This window comes from Serinus canaria, chromosome 1A, assembly GCF_022539315.1.
Source record: "Serinus canaria isolate serCan28SL12 chromosome 1A, serCan2020, whole genome shotgun sequence".
In the NCBI taxonomy this organism is placed as follows: domain Eukaryota; kingdom Metazoa; phylum Chordata; class Aves; order Passeriformes; family Fringillidae; genus Serinus; species Serinus canaria.
Window position 1 is genome coordinate 60743184 of NC_066314.1, and position 25510 is coordinate 60768693.

Consider the following 25510-nt stretch of genomic DNA (forward strand, 5'->3'; position numbering starts at 1 on the left):
ATTTCTTCCTTTGTACTTGTTTTCTTGATGTTATTTGTGAGGTACAATGGGACTTCAGTTTGACTTTTTAAACAACAGTTCCTGTGGCTTTTTTTCCCTTTGTATTTGTGTAGTGAGCCAAAATTCAGTCTTTGGTTGACTCTCTCAAGGAACTGATGAAGATATTAATGTACACTTTTGCAAAGTCCTTCTCTCTGGAACCAGAGGCCTTTTTTTGGTCACCAGGGGCGGCATCCCTGCGCTACTCTTGGGTCAGATTCCCCTCCCTACACATCCCCAGTGTTTTGCCCAACTTGTCAGAACGCAAGTCCAGCTCTGTGCAAGAGTTTCCTCCCCAGGCATTCATCTGCTGAAACTCCTTGCCCAAACTCTTAGATCCCAAATTTTATTTGTATATACTTTTGTTTGGAGTGCACACAGAAATATGTGGGTTTGGGATCTGGAGGCTGCTGTCCTCACCAATGCCACCTGTGTGGAGAGAGGAATAGTTCAACTGGGCATACATGAACAGGTGGAAAAACCCCAGAAAGTTTCTAAGTACCCCAGGTACTTAGAAACTAAATACAAAAAAAAGCTAAGGTGAAAATAGCAACATGATTAATCCCAGAAACATCAGCATTGTTTATAACCTTTAGACATAGGTGCACCCAGTAACAGTTGTTAAAATTGCAAAGAGAAGTTTGTCTCAAATAATTCCTGGAAGTACCACAGAAAGTGGAGAAGGAGAAGTAGCGCTTCTTACAGAAAAGCAAAATCATAGAAATTGCTACTCAAAATAAATAATTGTATTTTGTTTTTTGCTAAAGGCGCTGTTCTTGTCAAACCTCATCAAATGCAGCAGTGGTGGTTGGGTAACTAAGCACAGTGACTTGCCTAGAGATGGCATCAATGCTGTGGCATGACCTGCATTTCAGGTACCAGGAACTCTCACTGGAGACCCTGGCAGGCAGCTGGCCACGTTTCCATCGGGATTTTTGTCCCTTGGGTGAGTGCTGGTCTGTCTCCTCCAGGGTGGTTTCCCATGGGGAGGCCAGGCACCAGCTCGCACCCACGTTCACTGCCAAGTCCGGGCTTGGGCTTTCCCTTCTTTTGCTGCAGACCCATTGGATGTCCTTCAGCTCCTGACCCAGCCTTTCCCTGCTGCTTTCCTCCTGCTCACTCGTGTCTCCCCTGTGTGTTTTCCAGCCGCTGGGCCAGCCGCAGCGCCAGCACGCAGCGGAGGAAGGACCGCCTGCGGCAGCACTCGGAGCACATCGGGCTGGACAACGACATGAGGGAGGTGGGTGGCCTCCTCTGAGGGCAGCACGAGCTGTGATCCAGGAGGTGGAGGTTTGGACAACAATGTGCCCATTACTGGGGACAGTTTTGTGGCTACTCTATGGTTTGGTTGGGTCTCTGTGGCCGTTTGGATGCTGCCCTGCTTGTCAGTGATGCTGTGCAACTTCAAAGCACACAACATAAATAAAGTACTTTTATTATTTTGGAGCAAGACAGCCCCATTGTCATCAGAGAAATGAGTTGCTGATTTAGACCCTGGCTGTGTTACTGCACACAGACAGCAGAGCCTGGCAGTGCAGATGCCAAACTCTGGCCAGGGTGGAAGGCTCTAGAAAAGTCAAGTCCCTGAGTAAATGTCAGCCATGTAGAAGTGAATGAGGCAGGACTCTTCCTTTTTTTCTCAAAGGAACTTTTTTTCCTTTCTCTTACGTAGATTTCTTACATGAGTATGCCTATTTGAAAGGTTAAGGCTTTGGGGCCTTATTATGCCTCAAGCTTGGAAACTCCCATGCATCTTGTAAATGTCAGTCACATACATGTGTTTCTGTCCCATCTTTTCAGTTCCTCGTCCTTCATTAAATATTTTCTGCCACATTTTTCCATTGATGTCCATATGCTTCTATTGTATGTCACTAGCAAAAATATAACACTCATGCTGTTTTGTGGTAAAACTCACTCAGTAATGATAGTGTTGGAGTTTGCTCTCCAAAAGAACCTGAGTGGATGAGAGGGCTCCTCAACCACAGCTTTGAAGGATGTTTCATGGAAACACAGCAAAACAGCACTTGTACCTGTTTGTTGCTATTTTTGCTAACATGGCTTTGCAAATATATTTTAAGCAGTGCCTCGTGCGTGTATATGGCAGCAGAGCCTTCTCAGTACTTTCTCATGTATTTACTTTCTTCTTTTTTTTTGGCTGTGGATCATATGCATGCTTCTTTTGCTTTGTCTCCTCTTTCTTTCTGGCTGTTCTGCCATTGGGGCATCTGCCTCCTCTTAGCCATCGGAGGAGCTTTTGCTTCGTCAGAACTCAATGGCCTTCTGGGAGTGGGATCAGGGACCACCCCCTCCTGCACGGCCTCCTAAAAAATCCTTCTCTGAATGCTGCCTGGTATGTTTTAGTTCTTCTTGTTGAAAGCTGCTTTTGAGATGTTGTTAGCATGAGGAACCTCTGCCTTGCTCCGTCTCAAACCTGCCCCTTTCTTGTAGAGTATGAGCACGTCCCTGTAGCTTTTGGAAGTGTGGTTATAGTCAGAAAAGTAGCTGGAAAGGAGCTTCCACACCAGCTCCCTGGGAAACACAGTGGCTCCAAGGCTAAAAGAACAGAATTCTGTTTTACTTTAGGGGTTTTTTCCCCCCCATGTTGCTCACCTGGCAATTCAGTTTAGGGTGTCGCATCCCAAGACCATTACTTTATGGATGCTGGAACAGGCAAAGGGCAGTCAGCCGACTCTCTCAGCCCACCCTTAGTCTTCTCTGGAACCACAGAGTTTGGTTCTGATTTTATTAATTTGAATATAATAAGAAGCTATACAATGAATAAGGTTATCTGTGTTTTGTACTCTTCAGACTATAACCACTCTTTTTATGCCTTCACATTTAGAAAGAAATATTCATTTTTCTAGTTATGTATTCCCCATATTACTTTTTACTGATTTTGCTATTAATTTTTGCACTGAGATGGAAGTCACTTGTGAGGTTGCTTGCTGAACAACATGCTTTCATTGTCTGTAACTTTTTTTTATTTTATTCCCATCTGTAGTTTTTTTGATCTATTATAAAATCCTTACAGTGTTTTTGAAACTGTAGTCGCCTAACTGAGAATTTCAGTGGAACACAGGTTTTTCATGGAAGAACCCCACATTCTTGTCTGGCTTGATAGAGTGATGCGAAGTGGTTCTTGTCCAAATTTCTGTGTTGAGAAAATCTGATTGTATCAGAAAAACTGTACTCCCATTTAAAAAAAAAAAGTGTCGGGGGAAGCTATTTGCTATTTCACTTCACTTCAGTATGTTAAGATTTTGGTTTTGGTTTTCCTGATCTCCTGGAAGGTGTCCATGCCCATGGCAGAAAGTTTGGAACTATGTGATCTTTAAGGCCCTTTCCAACCCAAAACCATTCTGTGTTTCTATGGAATAAATTTTTTGCCCAGACAGAAAGCTCCAAGGATGTGGAGCCATAGTGACCTCTCAGTTCCCCAGAAAACCCAGCCAACAGCAGCAAGAATTCCCTGGAGGGATGTGATCTGCTCCTTCCAGGGAAGGCTGGTCATTGTCACATACCATCCCCCAGAGAGGCATCATTAACTGGACAAAAACCCACTATGGAAACAGAGCTTTCCCACACCAGGCTATGAGCACTGCTTTTCAAGACTTTTATTTGGCAATATTCTGTTATCTTGCTCTTTTTAAGACAAAATTATGTATAATGCTCAAACAACATTTTGATAGTTGTGGCCAACTTCTCAGCCTTGCTCAGCATGCAGCTCTCTCACTGATGCTGGGGTCAGAGGTCATGTGCTGATTGGTTTGTGGATTTTGGCTTAACAAAAACAAAACCAAAAAACAACCAAACTAAAAGCACCCTGAAAAAAAAAACAGACCAAAGCAAAAAATACTCTACCCCTGAAGACTAGGCAGTGGAACAGGAAAGTTTGGAAGTCTTCAATTATACCTTGGACCTTTTTTTAAAGCATATGCTGATTTTTTTGTCCATACTTTAAAATTACCATAGTAAGAACATGAATGATCCCAAGTGTCAGTTCTGTTTAAAATGAGCTTCACTTGTAATCAGGAAGTTAATTGAGAATAAAATCAAGTCTTATTTTTCCTGCATAAACCATCTAGATGAAAAGTAATGGATTAAATCTTTCTCATTTACTAAGTGCATTTCTGATTCTTATAATTTATTTTCAGGGGGTTTTTTTTCTATTCATATATAGTCAAAATTAGACAATTTAATTTATTGGCTTTTTTAAGTAAGAAATAACAATGGAAAGAAACTTTCTTGGTGTTTTGGCTTTATTGCTGAATGAAGGTATTGCACTTTATGCACTTTTACCTAACTTCATGCTAGTGACTAACAGCACAGTTCACTGGCTAATATTGACTGATTCTCTACCAATCATGGGAAATATCTTGCTTTTTCTGTTGTCAAAAGGGATCATTTCTCTTCTCCAGCCTGACACCTAAACATCAGACAAATCAAGATGGTGTTTCTAGATTAACACTAATTCATTTGTTTTCATCACCTTGCTTGCCTAGGATGAGGAGTGTCACTCTGACCTGCAATATCTAAAATTATTCTCTTTATTTTTAGAAATACATGCAGGAGGCAAGGAGTTTAGGTAAAAATTTAAGGCAGCCCAAACTGTCAGACCTCTCTCCAGCTGTGATTGCACAGACCAACTGGAAATTTGTGGAAGGGTTGCTGAAGGAATGTCGCATGAAGGTAGGTCATCCCCTGGGTGCTCTCCTCTGGATTGCAGTGAGCTCCAAGAGCACCTGCAGATGTTCTCCTGGTTCACAGCTGGAATGGCATGGTTCTTTTGGAATACCTGGTTATTGCAGGATGGATAGCCCGGTAGTGTTTTTCAACAGCTGGAAGAGAAGGGAACGTACTTTGAAAGGAGCGTGTTTTCATTTCTCTTCTGTTTTATGTAGTTGAAGTTGATGGAAGTTGAAAGGACAGGAAGGAGAATCAGCGTGACCAGACATCTTCTGGAGGATTTCCTTTAATTGTTCACATTTACATGTAGCCTAAACAGAAGGGCCTGGAGACCTGTGGTCAAAAGGGAAGAATTCAGCACGTGTGGCTTGTGCATGTTGTTTATGCAGAGCAAATGAAGTGTAACAGTTCCTGGTAGTTTCATGTCCATGGCTATGAAAGCATAGCCATGGACAAACAACTTCTTTGTGTCTGTTGCAGTTGATGGTATACTCCTTTTCCTGAGTGTTAAACTTTATTACCTGTGACAAGAATTAAAATGGAAGCTAAGTAAGACTGAACATGTGTTCTGTACTCTGCTTGGTAATAAATCCCCAGCATAGAAATAGGACAATAGGTAAAGAGTCTAGAAGTAGGAAGCTGGAACAGGCTCCCCAGGGAAGTGGTCACAGCACCAAGTCTGCCAGAGTTCAAGAAGTGTTTGGACAATTCTCTCAGACACATGGTGTGACTCTTGGGGCTGTCCTGTGCAGGCACAGGAGCTGGACATGGTCTTTCTGGGTCCCTCCCAACTCAGGGTATTCTGTGATTCAAAGTAATTAAGCAAATTTTTAAAATATAATTATTTTTGTTAATTTACAGTCTCTGCAAATAGATTTGCAGTTTCTCTCTATTAGCCATGGTCTCTAGATTAATCATGTGTAAACTCATCTGTAAATTCTGTTCCTTGTTGGATAACATTCTTAAAAACTGTTGGGATCTTTGTTTTTTTGATAGACTAAACGCATGTTGGTAGAGAAAATGGGCCATGAAGCAGTTGAGCTGGGGCATGGAGAAGCCAACATAACAGGTCTGGAGGAAAATACACTGATTGCCAGTCTCTGTGATCTGCTGGAAAGAATCTGGAGCCATGGTCTGCAGGTCAAGCAGGTTGGTAAATACTGAATGCCACCTCTGCTTTCTAAGCTGCTACTCAATGGCACAACTCCAAGATAAAGCAGGAGATGTCTTTGGGATCAGTGTCCCTGGTTCATATTTTGCAAAGGTTTGAGGACTTTTGGGTGTTTGGGTTTTTTGGGGGCGATTGTTTTGGGGTTTTCCCCTCTGGAAATTGTGGTGATGTTGTCAAGTACGTGTTTGGTTTGTCCCCTTTGAACCTCCACAAAGAAAACCCAGAGGGAGGACAAAGAAACAAGGTGGGTGGTGTGACTGCTGAATCAGTGGGGTGGTCCTCTCTTCTTGAGGTTTCATGGCCCAAGAGAGAAGGATTGGCTTTCATTAGTGAACATTTACCCATTCAAATGCCATTCCATTATTCTGCCATGTTTATTGGCCATTACTGTTGGGGTTTTTTGCCTATATTTTTTATTTTTATTTTCAGGGGAAATCTGCCTTGTGGTCCCATTTGCTTCAGTACCAGGAGAGAGAAGAGAAGCAAGAGCATAGTGCAGAGTCCCCAGGTGAGTACTTGGCAGGTGACTCCATGAGAAGTCTGTCACAGCAAATGAACTCAGCCATGGGAGGAGCAGTGCAACCACGTGAAACCCGTGCAGGATTCTCAGTGGATTTGCTTGCAAATACCACATTTACATTTTGAGACTTCTCATAATCTTTGTGGGGATGTCTTGGTGTCTGGACAAAAAGGATTGAAATCACTGGAGGCAAAAGAACGTATTTCCAACATCCTTGTCTGGAAAATAACTTGATGTATGTGCACTACCTTCATTCCCTTTTAATGAGCATTGAGTGAGGTATGAGAAGCAGTGTCTCCATGAGGGATGATTCCTGAAGAAACTGAAAGTGTGGAGCTGGGAATAAGAGAGCTGACATTTTTCTTTCAGTGAGCATAGTCTGTCTCTCAAATCCCAATATGAATAACTCTGTGTTCAGTAAATCTTTATACTGGTGGGTGGTACAGTTCAGAAATTGTGTAACTGATCTCTGTCCATCAGTCTAGGTGCTCAATTTATGCTTTGGCTGGGCCCCTTACAATCACTAAATTACTTGAGAGGTTTTCTGATAACCTTGAGATGTCCCTGCCCAGTGGCTGGGGTATTGTAGTAAAAGTCTCTGAACTTGAGTGGGTCATCTTGCAAGGACTCTCCAATTCAGATCCTGCTGATGGAAACTTGTATGATCAGTCCTCAAAGAGGCATTTATGGACAAAGTAGTCTCTCCCATGAAAGGACTTTATTAAAAAGCTTCAGTGAGTAATGCACTAAACAATCTGGCTGGCAGGCACAAATTCCTGAGAGCAAAATGTGTCACCACAAAGTGGTTTGATCAGAGCAGAGCACAGAAATGCACAGCATTCTTTGCATTGAATATGTTACTGTAGCTTAATTTTATTTGAGTTGTTCTCAGTTGTGATCTTTCCATAGAAACTTCTTACTAATAAAACTCACTGCTGTACGCATTTAAGTTAAGGTATTTCACACACAAAAAAAAAGGAAGCTAGATCTCCCAAGTTCAGTGCTGGGTTAAGGGAGGAATAGGTAATATATTCAGATTTTTCGTTTTGTCTACTTCTGCATTTCCAGGATAGAGTTAATGACAATGCACAGAAACAGAGCAGTTTCCAGCCACTTAAGATTGTTTTCAGCTGTATGTAGAACAAATGCATTGCAGACTATTAATGTAGTGTTGTGTTAACTGTGTGTATTTTCTCCACTGTAGTTGGTGGTGGAACAGAAAGACGAAAGTCTGATACAGGAATTACTCTGCCTACATTGAGGGTTTCCCTGATACAAGATATGAGGTATGCCATTTGGTTCCTAAAGCATGAATTGTGGGTTTAATTGTGTAGCATAAGGTAAAGATCCTCACTGGCTTTGGGTCTACAAAGGTTAAGGAGAATTAAACCTTCTCTTCAGCCCACACTCAAACCTACAACATGTTGCCTCTCTGCTTTGAAAAACTTTGTGTGTTCACTTGATCTTTTTTAGTAAATAGAGGATGAAAACCACACATGTTACTGCAATTTCTGTTTTCCCAGGGGAGTTCTTCCAGTAACAAAGCCAGCTTCTACAAATAACAGCAAATAAGTTAAATTCCTTGGTATTTTCAGTTTGTTTCTTTGAGTTCATTTTTTAATTAGTGACCCAGCAACTGCAGTTGATAGGCAAAGCAAAGGGACATAAAAACCAGCTCACAATGCCTGAGCAATCTTCTTTCTTTTCAACTAGCATTTCATGGCAGAAAGTAATAAATGTACAAGTTTAGAAGTTTATTCAGACCAAGAATTTGGATGAGTTTAAAGCTGAGATGTGAAGTTAGGGCAGGTTCTCTCCAGTGGGCCATAGCCTGGCTCTGGAGACCTTTTAAAGCAGTGTTTGTTTGGAACCAGAAGGATTAGAGGAGGTGGAGGCTGGTGTGACACCAGCAGGCAGAAGTTCTTCAGGGCATCTCCTTGATTAAGCCACTGCCAGGTCAGGCCACTGTTCTGACACTTGTCTTGCCAGGGCTGAGGATTGCAGTGGGATAAACATGCCATGAAAAGAGAGGAGGAGTAATGCAATAACACTCATCTGTAAAGAGCTGAGAGCAATTAAACATGTAAGACAACATGAGCACTGTTTCTTACAGTCTTCTTACACCTAAAAATATGGCAAAAGAACCTTAGGGTAAAAAGTAAGATTTATTGTAGTTAGTTCACAAAACCCTGATTACAGGGATGTGATTTTTACTATGTGGGTTGATAGATTAGTCAGATTTTTCTGGGGAAAAGAAAAAAATCACTGTACTCCCCACCTGCAGTGTGCAACCTTTTAGTTTGATGCTTTGTAGTTAGAGTCTTTTGTTCTGATTTCAAAGAGCATGACATGCCATGTACTGCTAAAACAACATGTGAAAGAGGGAGAGAGAGAGAGAGAGAGAGAGAATACATACAGTGTAATCAGGGGTGTAGTGCCAAGAGGTCATTCTGAACATGGGTCTGCCATTTTAGCATCCCTCTCATGGGATGTGGCAGCTCTCTCCTTAATTCAGTCCTGGGAGACTGACAGGCATGTAGAGGGTCAGTGTGAGGGAAGGATGGAGGAGGATCTGGAGCGGAAACTCCTGTGCTGGGGGGGTTGCTGAGAGAGGAGGCTGTGTGTGCTCACTGCTGCGTGCAGGGGTTCTGCCTTCCGCTGGAGTAATGAAAGCCCAGCACAGATCTGAGTTCTCTTGTTTGAATCACAAAAGTCTTTCTTACTGCTCTTCAGAGAACAAGTACAGAAGCAGAACATTACCTTTTGCAGTATCTTGGGTATTTGTGATTGTCCATGAACATGTGTGGTCATAGAAAAATGCTGGGCAGATGGTGAGTTGAATTTATCATCTGTAATCTCGAGGCATACTTTCTCCTGCTTGGAAGGAATGCTGCCTAATATTTGTTTGCACACCAGGCTGAAGTTGAAGGATGGGTAATTGTTAAATTGCAGGGCTTGTGGTGCTGACTGAACTAATGGCTGGAGGATTAAGCACTGCCTTAAGCAGGGCTTGTTTCTGATGGCTCATGCAAGGTTATGTAAACAACTTAAAAGCAAGGCTGAGTCACAGTCATGCTGAGTGTGCCATGTGCTACAGGTACTGTGGTCTGTCCTCTGCCCCCTCCCCAAAGCCAGGCATCTCAGATGTGGTCAGGAAGATGCTCAGGGTGTTTGTGTTGGTTCTGTGCATGGAATCTCAGTGGCACAAGCCAACCTGGGGGTTCTCCCTCCAGCCTTTCCCCAGCACGGATCTGCCTCCCCTCTCCAACCCCTCTTCCAGCTACAGCCTTCTTCCAGCATAGCCTCACCCTTCAGGCATTGCTGAGCATCCAACCAAGGCAGTCAACATCAGGCTTCCCCAAAACCTTTGGTCCAGCTGGATTTAAGTTTGTGATCCTTCACCTTTGGGCAAGCTCTTCCTTGCTATCAGCACTTGCTCTCATGCCCACGTCGTGCCTCCCTCCTCAGGGAGCTTGCACTGGAGGATGTGAGCTGGCCACTGGGCCCACAGCAGTGATGCTTAACCTGCTGTGTTCAAAAAGAAGGCTGAGCAAAGACCTGCTGCCTGCCTGGGATGAGCTATAGGCTCCTTCCTGACTGTGCTGCCATGGGAGCTGGCACAGCATCCCCAGGGCACGGTGGTGCTGGGCAGCTGTAACCTCTGCTGTCAGCACAGCTGCTTGCACAGGGTTTGTCTCACCATACCCCAGGCTTACATTTGACAGGGCAAATAGATTTTTCTTTATTACTAATGGGATTAAAAGCAAGTCCAAACCAGGGGAGTTGCATCAAAATGGCTGTTCAGTGCTATGACAAGAAGAATTTGCTGTGCAGTGCTGAGCATACGGTGCTTACACTTAGGTCACTGATAAAAATAGAGCTGTTCTGACTCTCACAACTGACAGTGAAATAAATTTGTGTTCCTGCATGCTCTGTTCTGTTACACTCTGCTTTTGCTGACACCAAGACTGATTACTGAATCTTTTTAATATCTCTGGCAAGCTACATGCTTGCAGATATTTATTTTTTTTTTCCCAAATGCACAATTAATACTTATCTAGTCTGAACCAGACACAGGTAATGAAGAGGCACAGAGCATGCATGGAATAAGGTTGAGTCCATCTGTACTTGAATCTTCTCCCAGTGAAATAACATATTCTGCTCAGTGTTTCATATTAGATGTAATTCAAGCTGAGCACTCTGGGGAAGGGGAGGGAGATGATGGTCTGTGCTTTGATCTTCCCATCTCAGAAAACTTGAAATGTCTGAGGAGAGTGTCTCAACATGATGTAGCTGGCTGTAGCATGCATCCTGGTTCTCAAGGACTACAGGGGTCATCACGTATCCAGCTCTCTGCTGGAAAATCTAATGCTGGCTGCCATGCTCTGAGCCAGGAAGGGCTTTCCCGTGCCAGGAGCAAGGCTTCAGCCTTGCAGGTCAGCCTGGCACAGAGCAGGGCTGCTGGGCTCTGCATGCTCCTCATTTGTGCAGAGAAAACTCTGATTTCTGGACAGCTCCAAGTCATTCTTTGTAAATTTGCCCTAAAGGTCCTGGGCTTGCTCTCTCAGAGGCTCTATAAACAAGAGAGTAGTTTTCTCAAATAATGCAGGGACTAAATATAACACAAAGCACACACTTGGCTGTAACAGATGGGGGAAAGCACGAGACTATAGTAGTCAATGTAAAAAGCATCAGTCACAGCATGACTTTGTTGGATTTCCTTTGGAGTAAATATTGCCACATTCCACAACACTCAGCAATGCGTGGAGGGCTGTCAAGGAAGTTGCAGGAGTTGGAGAGTAAATTGCAACTGGGATTAGTTCAGACTTCAGCTGATGGTACTTGGAGCCTGCCATGTAGATTTGGAGGGCTGAATTGCCTGTGCACTTAACATGCAGATTGCATGAAAATTAAGAAATTTGAGCCTTTTCTTTCCCCTGCTGAAAACTGTTACTCATTTTTCTTGTTTTTTATTTAACCAAGTGGGGAGTTCTTGGAAGCAACTTCATCCTGCCGTGGCAGTTCTCTTCCTCTTCTAAAACTCCCTGTGCTCTAAAGCTAGAGTTTTTGGCATTCTCCAAACTGAAATGTGGGAAGGTTAAAAAGAAAAAAGCATAACTGTAGAAGAAAGCCCCTATGGAACAGTTCTGCTTTCCTACAGATGAAACATACGGAAGGCTGTTCAAATTATCACTTACAGGAAGGCTTCTTCTATCCCTAAAAACATGATTCTGCTTGCAGCTTCCTGCTGCTGTTTTTGCCTCAGCAGTCCTCCTTTTCTCAGTTGTGCCATTGCTGCTGCTCTCAAGGGGCTTTGTTAGAACCTTCAGAGCCACTGTGGCTTGGAGAAACTCTCAGAAGACATTTTCTAGTTCACTTGCTGCATCATCATGGTGGATGTTGCCATTTGAAGCATGCAGAATTTTTATGATTCATCCATTTATTTTCTTCCCCACACATTTCAGGCACGTTCAGAACATGAGTGAGATAAAGACTGATGTGGGGCGAGCCCGAGCCTGGATAAGACTTTCTCTGGAGAAGAAGCTTTTGTCTCAGCACCTGAAGCAGCTGCTTTCCAACCAGGCACTTGCAAAGTAAGCCAGCTCTTTCCTTCAGACCTTCACTTTCACGTTGTCCAGGTGGTGTCTCAAGGTGCTGCTGCTTGGGGTACAGCCAGGCACCCTGTTTGGGTGCTGTGGTTTCCACCTAGAAATGATTGAAGGGCAGGGGGGAGCTGGGAGAGGTGATACTGCCCACCCAGCAGGGCAAAATTCTGCTCATCTGCATGGAAAGCACATCACAGATTGCAGGAAGGAGGCATTAGTTCTTGGTCAGATCCCTGCACTGCTCCAAGCCACACTGCAGCCCTACAGATCTTGAACTGACAGGGTGGTGGGAGGGCCCCAGCTGCTGCTTGGTGCATCCTGCTGGGTTTCCTGTGGCAGTAGGGAACAGAAGGAAGATGTGGTTATTAGATGGGACCATTCCACAGTGGGAAGGTGTGGGGAAAAAAATGAGGTTGCTGTGTGTTGGCTCAGATCTGCTGCTGTGAGTAGTGTTAGTTTTCACCTGTGCTTTGCAGCAAACCCCAAACTGAGATGAACTCAGCAGCCTTGCTGTGGGAATGTGGAGCCAAGAGTGCTCTGTAAAACATCTGTAGCACATTTCCATGTCCTCTGTGGGTTTCTAGCAGCTTCTGTTGTTGGGGAGTCATATCTCCCATTAAGAGCCACTCTTCATTTGGTGTTTTGAGATTCAAACACCTTTTAAGATATTTGGTGCTTTTTCAACAGCAACAATACAAATGCCATGTGCTTGTTTCTCCCAGGAAACTTTACAAGCGTTACGCTTTCCTGCGCTGTGAAGAAGAACGGGAACAGTTTCTGTATCACCTGCTCTCACTCAATGCTGTGGATTACTTCTGCTTCACCAGTGTCTTCACTACAATCAGTGAGTTGGAGAATCAATTTTTTTCCCCCTGACTAAAAATTAGTTGCTGTCATGATTTGTAAGAGATGATGTTGCTGGTGCCTGATTAGCTGAGCCCTTATCTGGGAGCCTTGGTTGTTGCTGCAGGGCTCCTGGGTGCTGGGTGTTGCTCTGGGAAACCAGCTGGAGAGCCAAGGTTGTGTGGGAGTGCTCGGGATAAGAGCATTGCACAAAGGAGAGCAATCAGCAGGGAGTGCTGCTCTCTGTGTAGTTTCTTTCAGCTTCCCTCCCATACAAGTCCCCTACCTCCTAATGCTTCTTTCTGGCCTTCATTAAGTGTGCATAGCAATATGCTCTCCTCAGACTGAGGAGGAGATGGAAGACTGGAGGATGAAATACTTTGTGCTCCTCTTTGTATCTTAAATCTCTTTTTGTCTCTTCTTAAATGCCAGAAAGATTCCCTTTCTCACTCTCTCTTGTAAGGGGAAGAGCAGAGATTGGATTGATATCTGGAAATGAATCTTTGTCTCTCCAGTACCGTACAATGCAGAAAAATCAAGATCCCATTAGGTGACCTAATTATTAGGATTCACCTGGGCAGCCATTATTTTTAATCTTCCTGCCTGTTCAGAGTGAAATGAAGCAAGCTTTACATGGCTGTCAAAACAGGCACTCATTCTACTTTTTCTCCTCTTAAAGCAATAAATCCCTCAGAACTACCGCAGTGCAAAGAGATTTATTCATCCTTGATTACCTTATTTCTGTGGGGCATCCAGCTTAAGAGCTTTCTTCTGCAGGACAAGTGCTTGGAATTTGAGGGTATTTTTTTGAGTGCAGTATGATTGGCTGGCACACAAAAGAGGCTGGCTTGGATTCCCCAGTCCAAAAGGCAGCTTGTGAAACATACGGGGAGAGAGTGGGTCTTGCAGTGCTGGAAGTACAGTGTCAGAGTCAAATCCCAGTTGGGGTGGGTGGCAGTCCTTGTCTTCAGCATGTAAGGGTGGTACAGATTGAAAAGCAGAAGAGTAAGAGAATAGGAATGAAGAGGGGGATGTCCACAGAGACACACCAGACCAGAGAGTCTGGCTGTGGTGTTAGCAGCCATGCCAGCATTTCCCCTTGCAGCCTTTCAGTACTTGAAAGGGGCCTATACCAAAGATGGGAACAAACATTTTATCATTTATCTGTTGCAGTAGGACAAAGGGTGATGCTTTTAAACTAAAAGGGGGTCAATTTAGGTTAGATATTAGGAAGAAGTTTTTTTTTTTGCATTTTGGGTAGTGAGACCCTGGCACAGGGCGTGGGATGGGATGTCCCATCCCTAGGAGTGCTCAAGGTCAGCTTGGACGGGGCTGCGAGTAGTCTGCTCACTGCAGGAGGTTGGACTAGACGGGTTCTAGAGGTCCCTTCCAAACCAGGCTGTCGAACGGCTGTGGCACCCCTTCCCGCCGTGCCCTGCCCTGCCCCATCCTCCGGCGGCGGCTCCGTCCCGCCCGCGCGGTCCCGGCTCTGCCGCGGGGCTGCAGCTCCACCGTGCGGCACCGCCCGCACGGGAGGGGTCCCCTCCGCTTCTGACACAGGCGACGAGAGCTTGCCTTCAAGGGAAAGGCGTGGTTTGCCCCAGAAATTGCGATTACTGTAAGGAAAAAAATAATAGATCGAGACTAACGTACTTCCCCCCCGTCTGTTCTCAGTGATCCCTTACAGGTCAGTGATTATTCCCATCAAAAAACTAAGCAATGCAATAACTACATCAAACCCGTGGATATGTGTGTCAGGAGAGCTGGGAGATAGTGGTGTCATGCAGATTCCTAAAAACCACCTAGAAATGACGTTTGAGGTGAGTATGTGCTCTTCACATTTTCCTTACAATTTGAAACATGCTTCCAAATAAATACTAATTTGTTAAGGGGTTTTTAAGAGCACATTTCAGATTCTGTCCTGATTTTCAGCATCACTGTAGGTTCAAATATGTACAGGAAAATGGCCTGCTCCTCTTGTGTGAGATGAAGGTTTCCTGTGAGCACACACCACTTTTAACTACAGGCCTTGCTGCTGTCCCTGTCCAGCCCAGAATTCCTCACCTTGCCTATCTATTTCCACATCTCATTCCCTTACACACCTCCTTGCCTATTTTTCCCTTTCTGTGCTTATTTCCAGCTCCTCATCTCCCTTCCAAGTTTCTTTTCCCTTCTTTCACTCTCTGTTTCCACTAACCAGCACCCAGGTCCCTTTTGACGTCTGGCCATCCCAAATTTCTTCTGAGCACTTTCTCTGGCCTTGCTCTTCAACATCCCAGCCTCAGGTGCTGTCCATGGCACACCAGGAGCTGCCATCCCCACTGGGCTCTCTCCCCTGGGCTTGCTGGGGTTTTCTCTTTGCTTTCCCCTCTGCTTTCCCACCCAGCAGTTTCAGGCTGGCTCGGTGCCATGCCAAAGCAGCTGGTAGCAGGAATTGCAGGGAAAACCCCATCAAGCTCCTCTAGCTCCAGGCTGAACCATATCCATTAAGGAATTATTTTGTAGGAAAATCTGCTATTGAAATTGAGGTTGCACCCACTGAGCATATGCAGACTGATCTTCAACAACAATAGCAAAAACAACCTCTTGCCAAATGCAGGTTGATTTTGACAGAGAGAGGATATTTTTGAGATAAGTGCCCACGTCTCATTCAGATATTTCTGTTTGGTAGAAAAGATCTCCAGGCTTCTAACAGGCAAAATGACATATTTAGATATTTCTAAGGACCATATTGATTCTGTTCTGGATTATTCTTTTGGCTGAAGCTTTCCTAAAATATCAACCTGGGCAGCCACCCACTTGTAGAAAATGTCAGCCCAAGCTGCTTGTTTGGCAGCATCAGAAGCAGTGAAAACTAAGGTATTTGAAGGGAAGTGCTTAGGTGACATTAACAGATGTTGTTGCCATCCCCACCTACAACTACATCTGGCACTGGAATTCTCAGTGCCTTGTTTTCCTTCTTCTTTGTCTTTGTGATGCTGAGTCTCATGTTAGTGATTTTTGTTTGGGCCAACTATAAGCAAATCAATCTTAGAAAATAATAAGAGGATTTAGGGTCTGCTGCATAGTGTGGAGTGAGCCAGCTGAAGGTCAGTATGCTCCAAATGGATTTTTGAAAAGCTGTTTGTATTGAAGATCTATTTCTTCTGCAAAAGCACACCTTTTTATCACCTTACTCTGAAATGTGTAATTAATACCTCTCAGTATATTCAGAGTGAGTGCTTCCAACAAAGGATGTAATCTCTCCACAAGCTTTTAACAGTTTTATTTATTTTCTCTTGTCTTAAAAGAATTATGCTGCTTTTGCAAATACTCTGCATGTTTGGTCGAAAATACTTGTTCTATAAATCACAGAGAACTGGAAAACTGAATAAAAGCCTATATTTGACCATATGCCTGCATGTGGTGGGGGTGTGTGTTGTCTGTTCTTTTTGAAATGAAGCAAAAACTGTTACTCATTTCAGTGCCAGAACTTGGGGAAGCTGACGACCGTTCAGATTGGTCATGACAACTCAGGGCTGCTGGCCAAGTGGCTAGTTGATTGTGTCATGGTCAGGAATGAAATAACAGGACACACGTACAAGTAAGCAACAAGTCGTAATTTTCCTTGTCTGAAATTGTTTATTTAGAGAGATTCTGAATGTAGAGAAAGCAAGAAGGCACTCACCTTCTCCTTAACTCTGATTGCAGCTGGTTTGGGTCCCTGATAGAGTTGGGTTAATCTCCCCCACCCCCTTGGTTCTCTCATTTCAGTAGCCCTAGTTGAAGTCAGATAATCTGATAAATGTTTAATGAGATTTGAATGAAGGATTTTCTTTGCATCTTTCTGAGACAGGACAGACAGTATGGATACTTTTGAAGTGATCTGTATGTTTGTGTCTAATAGTTAGATCTCTTGATTTAAAACAATGTGGTAACATTGTGCACAAGTTAACTCTTGAAACTCCAAGAGCTGAAATTACTGGGGGAAATATTAAGAAAATAAAAAGTTTTGATGATTTCTTAATCTTACATTGAGCACATACCTCTACGTCAAAATGGTCTCTTAATTCGCCATTGGCTTTACAAAACATGGCTAAGCAGACACAGTTTCTTTAAAAAACGTGAACTTGGAAAACTACGATTCGGAGAGGTGAGCTCCAGCTCTCAGAGTTGGCCACAGTGTATAGGGGAAAGTAGGAGAACATGGGATAAAATGACTGGGTATGGATGTGTGCATGGATTTCATTAGGGTTGTGTATGGGTACAGCAGTAAGATACGAGGTGAGGTCTGGGATGAGGAGATGTCACAGCCTCAGCTGGGTGGGAATTCCGTGGGGAGTTGGTTGTTAATCATCACAATGCTCTTAAAGGCTGCAAGTGCAGAATAACTCAGCAGAAAACAAGATGTGGACCGTAAAATATGTGTAACACAAGCTTTGCATATTTCCCTGTTTCTAAGGATGGTCAGTTGTGGTGCAGGGGCTTTTCCTGCAGAGCTCTGTTTGGTGAGAATTTTCTGGGAGCAAAATATTCCCTGCCTGTTAGCAGTGTTTGTTGGGTGCCAGCTGTCCCCCAGCTTTGAGACCAGGCTGCTCCGTGTGTGTGGCTGACCTGTGCTTGTCCTGGGCATGTGCAGGTTCCCCTGTGGGCGGTGGCTGGGAAAAGGCGTGGATGATGGCAGTCTGGAGCGAATCCTCATTGGAGAGCTGGTGTCCTCCACCTCCGAGGAGGAGCTGGGAAAGCAGTGCCGCACTCCGCCCCAGCAGAAGTCTCCCACTGTGACTCGGCGTCTGAGCATCACTTCCCTCACAGGGAGGAACACCAGTAAGTCCTTGCCTTCCTCCCCAGGGTGTAGGGAAGGGGTCAGCTGCCAGCTGCTGGGGAAAAAAGAGCTTCTGTGTGGGGGTAGCAGTCGTTGGTTTTTCTGGGTCTGGATTGAAGGTACTTGAGACAGTGATTTGGACTCAGGTGTTTATTATTTCTTACCAGTAAGACAGTCTCATTACTGTGAGTCGGGCATCTTTTCATTAGAAGGCAACAAATGGCCAACAATCTCTTGTTCCAAGGTCTTTTAAGACCAAACTATCCAATGAAGAACTGACACTTGGATTATTTTCCCTTTTAACCCAGTAACTGATCCCAAAGAGCTGCAATGCAGACTTTTCTGCCCAGTTACCAAATACCACCCAAACCCATGGAGAAGAAAAAGCATGAAGAAGAAACCCAGGATGACAGCCTGTGCCCTTCATCTTGCTTCCATCCACAACATATTAAAAATACCAACACCTAAATTTCTCACCAAGTCATACATCTACACTGCTCTCTATAATCTATTTCACACTTTTGTGGATTCTAGTCTATCATGAGGTCTAGGAAACTTTCTCCATGAATGAGGGTCAAAGTCAGTGCTCCCCTGGGGGTTAGGGGACCCCAGAACAAGCAGAGAAATATTCCCTGTGCCCTGGGTTTCCATACTTCTGTGAACAGGAGGGTTCATCCTGAAGCAAGGCTTGGTGCGGAGCAGCAGCTGCAAGCCAATGAGCTTTTCCTGCCTTCCCTGGTTGGTGTTTGCTCTGTGACGTACACATTGCCTCTTTCAATGTCCCCTTTTGACTGTTGAGAGATAATAATCTCTTTCTTTGGAGCAGGGAGATATGAGATGAGGGAGGAGGAGGCAGCAGAATTTGCAGTAGCTGATGCTGCTCAGCCTCCCAGCTCACTTTGCAGTCTGTGGGAAGGCAGGCCTCTCTGAGGGCAGCTCAGAGCTTGATATGGCTGCTGTGAGCTGCCTTCTGGCAAAGCTTATCTCTGCAGGGACCCTAGGGCACATCGACCTCACAGCCCTAAAATTAGCTTTCATGAGTAACTGCACTTGGCTGCAACAGGACATGGGACTGTGAGGGTCACACAAGGCATTCTCTGCTAAAGCACAGAGATGGGACAGTGTAGATCCTGTTCTCTCATCTGTCCAGCTCCTGTAAAATTAGAGGACATGAGTGCTGAAATGTTAGGCAAGCAAAGATTAACCTTCAGCTGATCTGCTCTCCATCATTTCACAGAGCCGAATGCAGGGCAGATCCAAGAGGGAATTGGGGAAGCTGTGAACAACATTGTGAAACACTTCCACAAGCCAGAGAAAGAGGTAACTCCTACTTTTCATTACTTGCCTGCAAATTTTTATAAACAGAAATGGCACTGAAGTACCAGTAGATGTACCACCTTTAGATCTGAAGTTTCTGGCATCCAAACAAGGTGGGTTGTACTTAACCTGCTCTCCCTTTTCCACAGAGAGGGAGCCTTACCATTCTGCTGTGTGGGGAAAATGGTCTGGTTGCAGCACTGGAGCAGGTCTTCCACCATGGATTCAAATCAGCTCGCATTTTTCATAAGAATGTCTTCATCTGGGATTTCATAGGTAAGCTGTATATGATTTGGAGGAGAAGGTTTAGGGCAAAATGACTCCTCACACGCAGACCTTGGATCCTCATCAGCTAGGGGGCCATTTCTCCTGCCAGGCACCTGCAACAGTTTGCATTAAGTCAATGAGAAACCTGATGGCAGATGAGAAGTACTAAACTCTGTGTAAGAGAAGAGTGTGAGTCTGTGCAGAAATTTAAGAGGTCCTAGTCCAAACAGCTGCTTTTCTGAGAGAAACAAGGCAGGCTGGAGGTTGGGGTAGAGGAGCAAACAGTGTTGGGGGAGAACTAGGAAAGGGCAGGGAATGAAAGGTTTGGATTCCTGGTTTATGAGAACTCTCCTAATCATTGCACTGGTGATCCTTAACTGTAGGCCTATGTAGGGGTAATTTAAGATGTACTTCCTCCCTTAGAACCGGCTTGTAGGCAGAGATGCTCCAGCCTGAGGGCAAGTGCTTACTCAGAAAAAGTGAAAAATCAGTGCTGATGGTATCACAGTGAAACCACTGAGAGGTGCTCTGGTGCTGCTCCTTGGTGTTACCTGTGTTAGACATCAACCAGACTGACCAGTGCTATGCCATGGCAAAGGTGGAGGTGACCACCTACCTGTGGTCTTCAGAGTCAGGAATTCATAGATAAACTGTGGAACAGCTCTCAGCTGGTTGGATTTTTAAGGATTTCCTCGTGTGATTCTGTGTCACAATGAAGTGCTGCTTCTCACTGGGTTCTGATGTTCTCCCTACCACAGAGAAAGCTGTTGCCTACTTTGAAACCAGTGATCAGATTGGAGACAATGAGGAGGCCCTTCTGCTTCAGAGATCTTCATGCAAAACCTTCTGTCATTATGTCAATGCCATCAATACAGCTCCAAGGAACATTGGAAAGGATGGCAAATTCCAAATCCTGGTTTGCCTGGGGACAAGGTACCCAACTGCTCTTCATTATGTGTGTCCTCTGGCATTAGACTAGGAGAATATTTTTCCACCATTGTTATTATCTTTAGTTTTCCATTTTAAGACATCTTACACCTCTCTATCATTCTGTGTCTATTTTAGGCAGCTTTAGTACTACGTCAAAAATTGGAGCAAAGACGCCCTAATAATACATGGCTAGTGTCTAAACTGCTAAAAATGTTTTGAGCTTTTTTTATAGCTGGTAGCTTGACAGTCATGTGTATGAAATGTGTCTTGAAATGCTATTTTTGATGAAGTACTGACTTTGAGAATGCAGAGTTCCTTTTCAGGAGCTGGTGAATTTCTAAATCCTCATTCAATTGCTTGTGAAAATGGGATGCCTGTTATAAATGTGACAGAACTGTTCTAGATGAACCTTACTTTCCTAATAGGGCACTTTCTGTCTTGCACTTGGGGAAGGGGGGCAGGAGGGTGGGACTTAGTTGTATTTTGGGGGGTAGAAGTTGGTATATCTAGAAATAAGTACCATTTTTGTCTTATCTGTCTGGATACTTGGAAAACCAGTTGGCAAACGATCTGTCAGTGTTTCCTTGAGTTTTACTTTCCCTATCCTTGATCTGAAAATGTCCCTGAATTCTTACAAATGTCCAATTCTGCCAATACTTTTCAATTTTCATTTCTACAGTGGGTAGTATTTTTCTAACCAAATCAAGGGTCACGATTACACAGCAAACTTGTACGTGCCAACAACACCCACCGCTCACCGAAAGGGGCTGCATGTTTTGGGTTGTGCTCTTGGAGAAGAATTCCAGTGTGATGTCTGTGGTAGTGGGTGCTAAAACAATTCCTGTGCTGCCCTTTTCAGGGACCACCTGCTGTCTCAGTGGATCCCGCTGCTGGCGGAGTGCCCGCCCATCACCAGGATGTACGAGGAGAGCGCTCTCCTCCGGGACCGCATGACTGTCAACTCCCTTATCCGAGTCCTACAGACATTGCAGGACTTCAACATCATCCTAGAAGGGTCGCTCATTAAAGGAGTGGATGTTTAGCATGGCTTTGCTGAGAACTTCATTACTCCTTTCCCAAACAAGCAAACCACAATTGAAGACCTGTCAGGACTTGAATGCCATGGTAGTGCACCACTGTAAGGCAAAGCTGCTGGTGGAAGCAGGATTGGGAAGCCCAGTTTGTGCCCGATGGGGACTGGCCTCTAAAGCTGCAGAAAGCTAAGATGCAGTATTGTAGTTTATTTGAAACAGAAATTTAGTACAAAAAAATAGAGTATTTTCATGTGTTAGATGTGTGTAAATATGCTATCTTTCTTTAAGAAATTATATTACTCTAAGAAATTTTTCTTAGAGTGAATGTTCTTGTTCTGACTATGAGTAGCTTAAACCCAGGGGAAGGACTCGGGGGAGGGAGGGAAGGACCAAGGTGGGAAGGGATGCCACTACTTGCTTGCGAGGAAGAAGCCAATCAACGTGTAAATACAGTGCAAACTCAGCAGGGCTTTTTTCAGGTATTGCAAATTAATACAGCAAATATCCTTCTGTAGCCATTGTTATTGTGTCACTCCTGGAAATGCTGTAAGCATATGCTGGTTTACCCTACTGTACATGGTCTCTCTCAGTTTGTTCAAAGACTCGCCTTCCCATGCATGGAAGCAGTGAGTTGTTGTTTTTTTTTTCTGTAAGGTCTTTTGTGTCACTCCTGTTGATCTCCAAAAGGGGAAACAAGTGTTGGAATGCTTAAACACTGGAGAGGAGGACTGCTGTCAGCCTCAGAGCCTGAGAGGATGAGACACCTGTTGAAGCCTTGCTGCTGCAGCCTGAGATGGGGAATGGTGGCTTGCTTGACTCAATCAGTGTATCCCTTCCCTGTCTGGATGTTCTCATGATTCACCCTCACCCTCAGCCAGTTTGTATTGTGGATGACCTTTTTATTTTTCTCATGATGAGGAATTTGGTTTATGCCAAATTCTTGCTGTACTTGAGAAGAATCACTGCTGTAGAGCAAGAAATGCTGCTGTTGCTGTGCTACCAAACTGTATCAGCTGGCTTTGAAATGCTGACAGGTTATGAGTCTTCCTTTATCCTGCAGAATGAGTGTTTCTGGGGGGGCACAGGATCTTGGATAACTTTTTTTTTTTTTTAATTATCCAGCTACAAAAAGAAAAGAAATTAGGTAAAAGGAGGGGAAAAAAATTCTCATGTTGGTATTTTGAGGCTCCTCTGCAACACTCTTTCCAGGTAATATGTTACAAATACAGTGCATATATGGAGATACAGCTCTTGATGAGGAGCTGGGAGCAACTGTATGATACAGACTGAGCAAGACATGATATCAAAACCACCTTGTGAATACCATGCAGCAAATACAGAGTGTATTTTCCATTCTTGTGGGTGGGAGTTGGAAGGGTCTGATGACACAGCTTCACCTGGTTTTAATATTTGGAACAAAAACTGGTTTTTGTTTTCACTTGTTAATTCCCTACAATCTTGGGCCTTTGGTGAGTGGATTCTTTGGAGGTCTCACTTGGAAAGCTCAGACTGGTTCTGGAAGTGTGCTGCCTTGCACTGTGCTCTCAAGTGGCATCAGGAGGGGCTTGGCAATGGTGGACAGTGGCAGCTCTTGGCATAGTGTGCACGTGGTGGAAAGAGGGATGGGAGATAAGGAAAATGGAAGAGGATGAAAACTAGGGTTTGCTTTCTCACCTGCCTTTTGTCAAGCCTCTCTGCTTGCATGGGGTCCCTTTGCTGCTCCATTCTTAGAACGTCACTCCCTTCAGTGTCAAAGTTTCACGTCAGACTCCCAGCCAGAAGAAAACTCTTCGTGTAACTTTGTTTCATTGGAGAGTTTTATGTTATAGAAGCTTTTCGTTTCTAAGAAGTAAGATAACACTGTCAAGGAGCCTTCTGCTTTAATGAGGGTTCCAGCTTTCAATAACCATTCTTTCCTCCTGAGCTTGTCCTTCCTTAAACTGACTGAACTCAACCCAAATACTGCAGGCAGCATGGCTGTGTCACTGCTGTGGGTGTGAGTAACTAATGTAAAGGCTGTGAATGTTGTCTCCAGTTAGTAGCCAGAGCCCACAGCTGTGTGACATCTCTTACATTTCCAGAAATGTGAAATTTGGGGTGTTAGGTTTTCTGTGTAGCCAGGCATGTCTGCCTAAAGTCAGCAGACTAAGCATGACAGCCCTTCAGCAGCAATTGAAAATGTGTCCCTGTACTTAACTCTATCAATGAATTACACATTTAGCACCAGAAACCATGTGGCAGCATTATTTGGTAATGACTGCTTAGGATGTTTTGGTTTCTATTACAACTCAGGCCTTTCATGTCTAATGACTGCTGTACAGGATTTTTTCATGCCCAGCCCAGTCTAAGTGACTTTCATTTTCTGAAATAACCACCTCTTTAGTCCTTGGATTTCTTCACAGCATCATCTGCATTTGCAGGCTGGGTGCTTCCCAAAGTGCATTGCTGCAGACTTCTCCAAAGGCTGTGTATGACTGGAGCAGTTGTAACATTCATCTAACATGACAAAGGTTAAGTGCAAGCAGGATAAAGGAGAAATGTAGGCGCCTCTAAAGGTCATTCATTTAAATGAATAAACCACATACAAAGAAAAAAGGCAATAACTACATTAAGTCTTTCTTAAGTTAAAAGAAGTCAAAACCTGAGAATTTTTAAAATTCAGATCAGGGCCTTTCCCCATTTCAGACTACATTAAGAAACCTTTAGCACTTAACACAACTTCACCTCAGCTCTTTCAGCAAGTGTTGACTTGTTTGGTTTTGTCAGGTTTCACATCATATTATTATTAATACAATAAAAATTATGTATGTCTCATGTTTCCTTGTAGGCAATAAACCACCCCAAGATATGTGGAAAGGGGCACAGCTGAGTGCCTCAGATTCCTAGAGTAGTTATTTGACAGCCTTGGGAGAACGGTTCTTCATAGTGAATTTTTATTCTACTGTGTATGGTTTTTTTTTTTTGTGGACTACTTTTGTTGATTGGAAACTGTGAGGTTTTTTTTCTTTCTGTAAGGTTTACAGAAATCATTCTACCCACTAGAATGGTGAGAAACCCATCAGGATTCTTCTAAGCTAACACAGCTTTTACTTCAGTGTTAAAGCACCTTCTTTGGTTGAGAAAGGGAATCTTGGAAAAGACCAAAGCTCTCTGGTATCTGCTTTGTAAAAAAAACAAAAAAAAAGTCCTGTCTAATGCCCATCTGCAGTTGTGTGAGTTTGCATAGTCCAGTTGTACTAACAGCCAGCATGGTAACTTGAGGGTGTCAGAGAATCTAATGCCTCACTATGTACAAAATGTGTATTTATAATTCTCTGAAATAAATGAAGTTGTACTGTTTAGTGAAAAATCTACTCTTGTTTATTCCAAGTTGGTTTGTGTAAGTAGCTATCATTGTTCAAAAATGTGTAGGGTATTTTTAGGGTAGTTGTTTGAGGGAATTCCTCCTTTCAATCAAATGAAGGTGCACATCATGAGGGGAAATGTTGTGTGTTCCACTTGAAATGTAAAATGTGCCCTGTATAGCTTAAAACGATCCCTAAATGTCTCCATTGAGTATATTTTGTCTTTACATTATTACTAACAGAATAAGAACTGGATTATTTCCAAGACAGCATTAGTAAAAGTATTGTTATCTCAAGCACTTTAACATACACACCACAAACCGACATGGGTTTTTCAGGTTTTGAAGTACATTGAAATACAGCTTTTCATGCTATGTCCTTTACAAATAAAACTGTGAGAATAATGGTTGGTGTCACTTTCTCCTTGCAGAAGAACCAAGAGGTTTGGGGTTCAAGCTGAGGAGCTGCTCTGAGCCTGGAGGGAACAAACCACAATGATCCAGCTGGTGGTGACTCTGCTACTGGGAACTTGCTGGAGCCAAGCTGGGGAGAAGGGGCTGTGAGGGACTGTTCCCAAAACCAGCCCTTCTGCCTCCCCTGACACAGAGAGGAGGCAGAGACTGTGCTGAGCCCGAGCAGCTCTTTATTCCAAGGCTTGGGTGGAAAATGTGGCTGATTGCAGGGAAGAAATGGGATCACTGAGTTCTTACCAGGGCGGTGTTTGCTCGGCAGCTGGGATTGCTTTGCCCTTGGTATGTGGAGGAGTGGGGAGAAGGAGGATGGGATTAACTTGTAGCAAAGGGTCTCTTTCCTCTCTTGATATGGGTTGCTCTGATATTTGAACTCAGGCTTAGAATGCTGGGATGAAGTTCCTGCTCTCCAGTCTGTCAGGCAGCATGTTGTGGAAGCAGGAGGGTTGATGGACAAGGGAGAGTTGGATGCCTACAAC

The 25510-nt window shown here is 44.0% G+C and overlaps 1 protein-coding gene across 7 annotated transcripts in view; it reads left to right on the top strand.

Moving 5' to 3' along the window:
* DENND5B (DENN domain containing 5B) overlaps positions 1–24965 on the top strand; it is a 104638-nt gene extending 79673 nt beyond the window's left edge. For 6 of the 7 annotated variants that reach the window (XM_030238009.2, XM_030238010.2, XM_030238014.2 and 3 more), the window contains 14 exons: positions 1186–1279; positions 4597–4728; positions 5722–5874; positions 6326–6404; positions 7621–7702; positions 11882–12010; positions 12745–12866; positions 14540–14685; positions 16330–16448; positions 17484–17671; positions 18907–18989; positions 19136–19262; positions 20012–20186; positions 21043–24965. In XM_030238009.2, coding sequence (XP_030093869.1) covers positions 1186–1279; positions 4597–4728; positions 5722–5874; positions 6326–6404; positions 7621–7702; positions 11882–12010; positions 12745–12866; positions 14540–14685; positions 16330–16448; positions 17484–17671; positions 18907–18989; positions 19136–19262; positions 20012–20186; positions 21043–21226 — 1813 coding nt within the window. In that variant the 3' untranslated portion in view covers positions 21227–24965. Of the gene's footprint in view, positions 1–1185; positions 1280–2278; positions 2390–4596; positions 4729–5721; positions 5875–6325; positions 6405–7620; positions 7703–11881; positions 12011–12744; positions 12867–14539; positions 14686–16329; positions 16449–17483; positions 17672–18906; positions 18990–19135; positions 19263–20011; positions 20187–21042 lie in introns of all 7 variants that reach the window. The other variant, XM_030238017.2, reaches the window with a different exon arrangement.
* The last annotated feature ends 545 nt before the right edge of the window (positions 24966–25510 follow it).